Source organism: Pygoscelis adeliae, unplaced genomic scaffold (genome assembly GCF_000699105.1).
Source record: "Pygoscelis adeliae isolate BGI_AS28 unplaced genomic scaffold, ASM69910v1 Scaffold227, whole genome shotgun sequence".
In the NCBI taxonomy this organism is placed as follows: domain Eukaryota; kingdom Metazoa; phylum Chordata; class Aves; order Sphenisciformes; family Spheniscidae; genus Pygoscelis; species Pygoscelis adeliae.
In genome coordinates this window covers 2,453,074-2,453,691 of record NW_008825100.1, presented here as the reverse complement: position 1 = coordinate 2,453,691, position 618 = coordinate 2,453,074, and the positions used below count along the sequence as shown (strand labels likewise).

The following is a 618-nucleotide window of genomic DNA, read 5'->3' as shown; positions in this document are numbered from 1 at the left end:
TCACCACGCATAGCCGGGTCCTACCATCCCAGTGCTGTCTGATGCCTTAGGGATCCTTCGGCAGCAGCAGGCCCGGTGGGGCTGGGGCTCCGCGCGTTCCTAAAATGCGTGGAAGTACAGGCCTTGCGGATGGGTGGGCCGCCCTGGGGGAAAACCAGGACATCTGCGTGGGGGGCTGCTTGTAAAACCGCCTCGCGGCCTCTGCTTGCCTGTGCAGTCCGTGTCCTGCAAGTCCTCGGGGGCACAAAAGGTAAAAGCAGGCTGGTAGCAAGTCGAAGGGAACTGTTGATGTTTTGCGTACAGGCCAAACCCATCAGTTCTTTGTTCCCCATGCTGGCTTTCAGCTAGCGTTAAATCTTCTCTGGCGATCCCTGAAAACACCCGTGTACATGGATCACAAAGGATTGTGCCTCAGGTTTCAGGTACGCACAGAGGCATATTAGTATTCTGCATATCTTCACTTATATTAGCTGAATAAATAGACCTTCTGAAAACATAGCGTTGAAAGCAATTACATTTACTCAGGCTGAAAATGTGGTTACATTATGATGTTATTGAAAGTACTATAGCAGAAGTGCATATAAATACTCAACGTCTGGTCTCCCAATGTGTAAATTG

At 50.2% G+C, this 618-nt stretch overlaps 1 protein-coding gene across 1 annotated transcript in view; it reads right to left on the bottom strand.

Moving 5' to 3' along the window:
• Positions 1 to 332, bottom strand: part of CCDC14 (coiled-coil domain containing 14) — an 11,667-nt gene extending 11,335 nt beyond the window's left edge. Inside the window, exon 1 of the mRNA XM_009327172.1 lies at positions 25 to 332. Coding sequence (XP_009325447.1) covers positions 25 to 332 — 308 coding nt within the window. The remainder of the gene's footprint in view (positions 1 to 24) is intronic.
• Between the last annotated feature and the right edge of the window lie 286 nt (positions 333 to 618).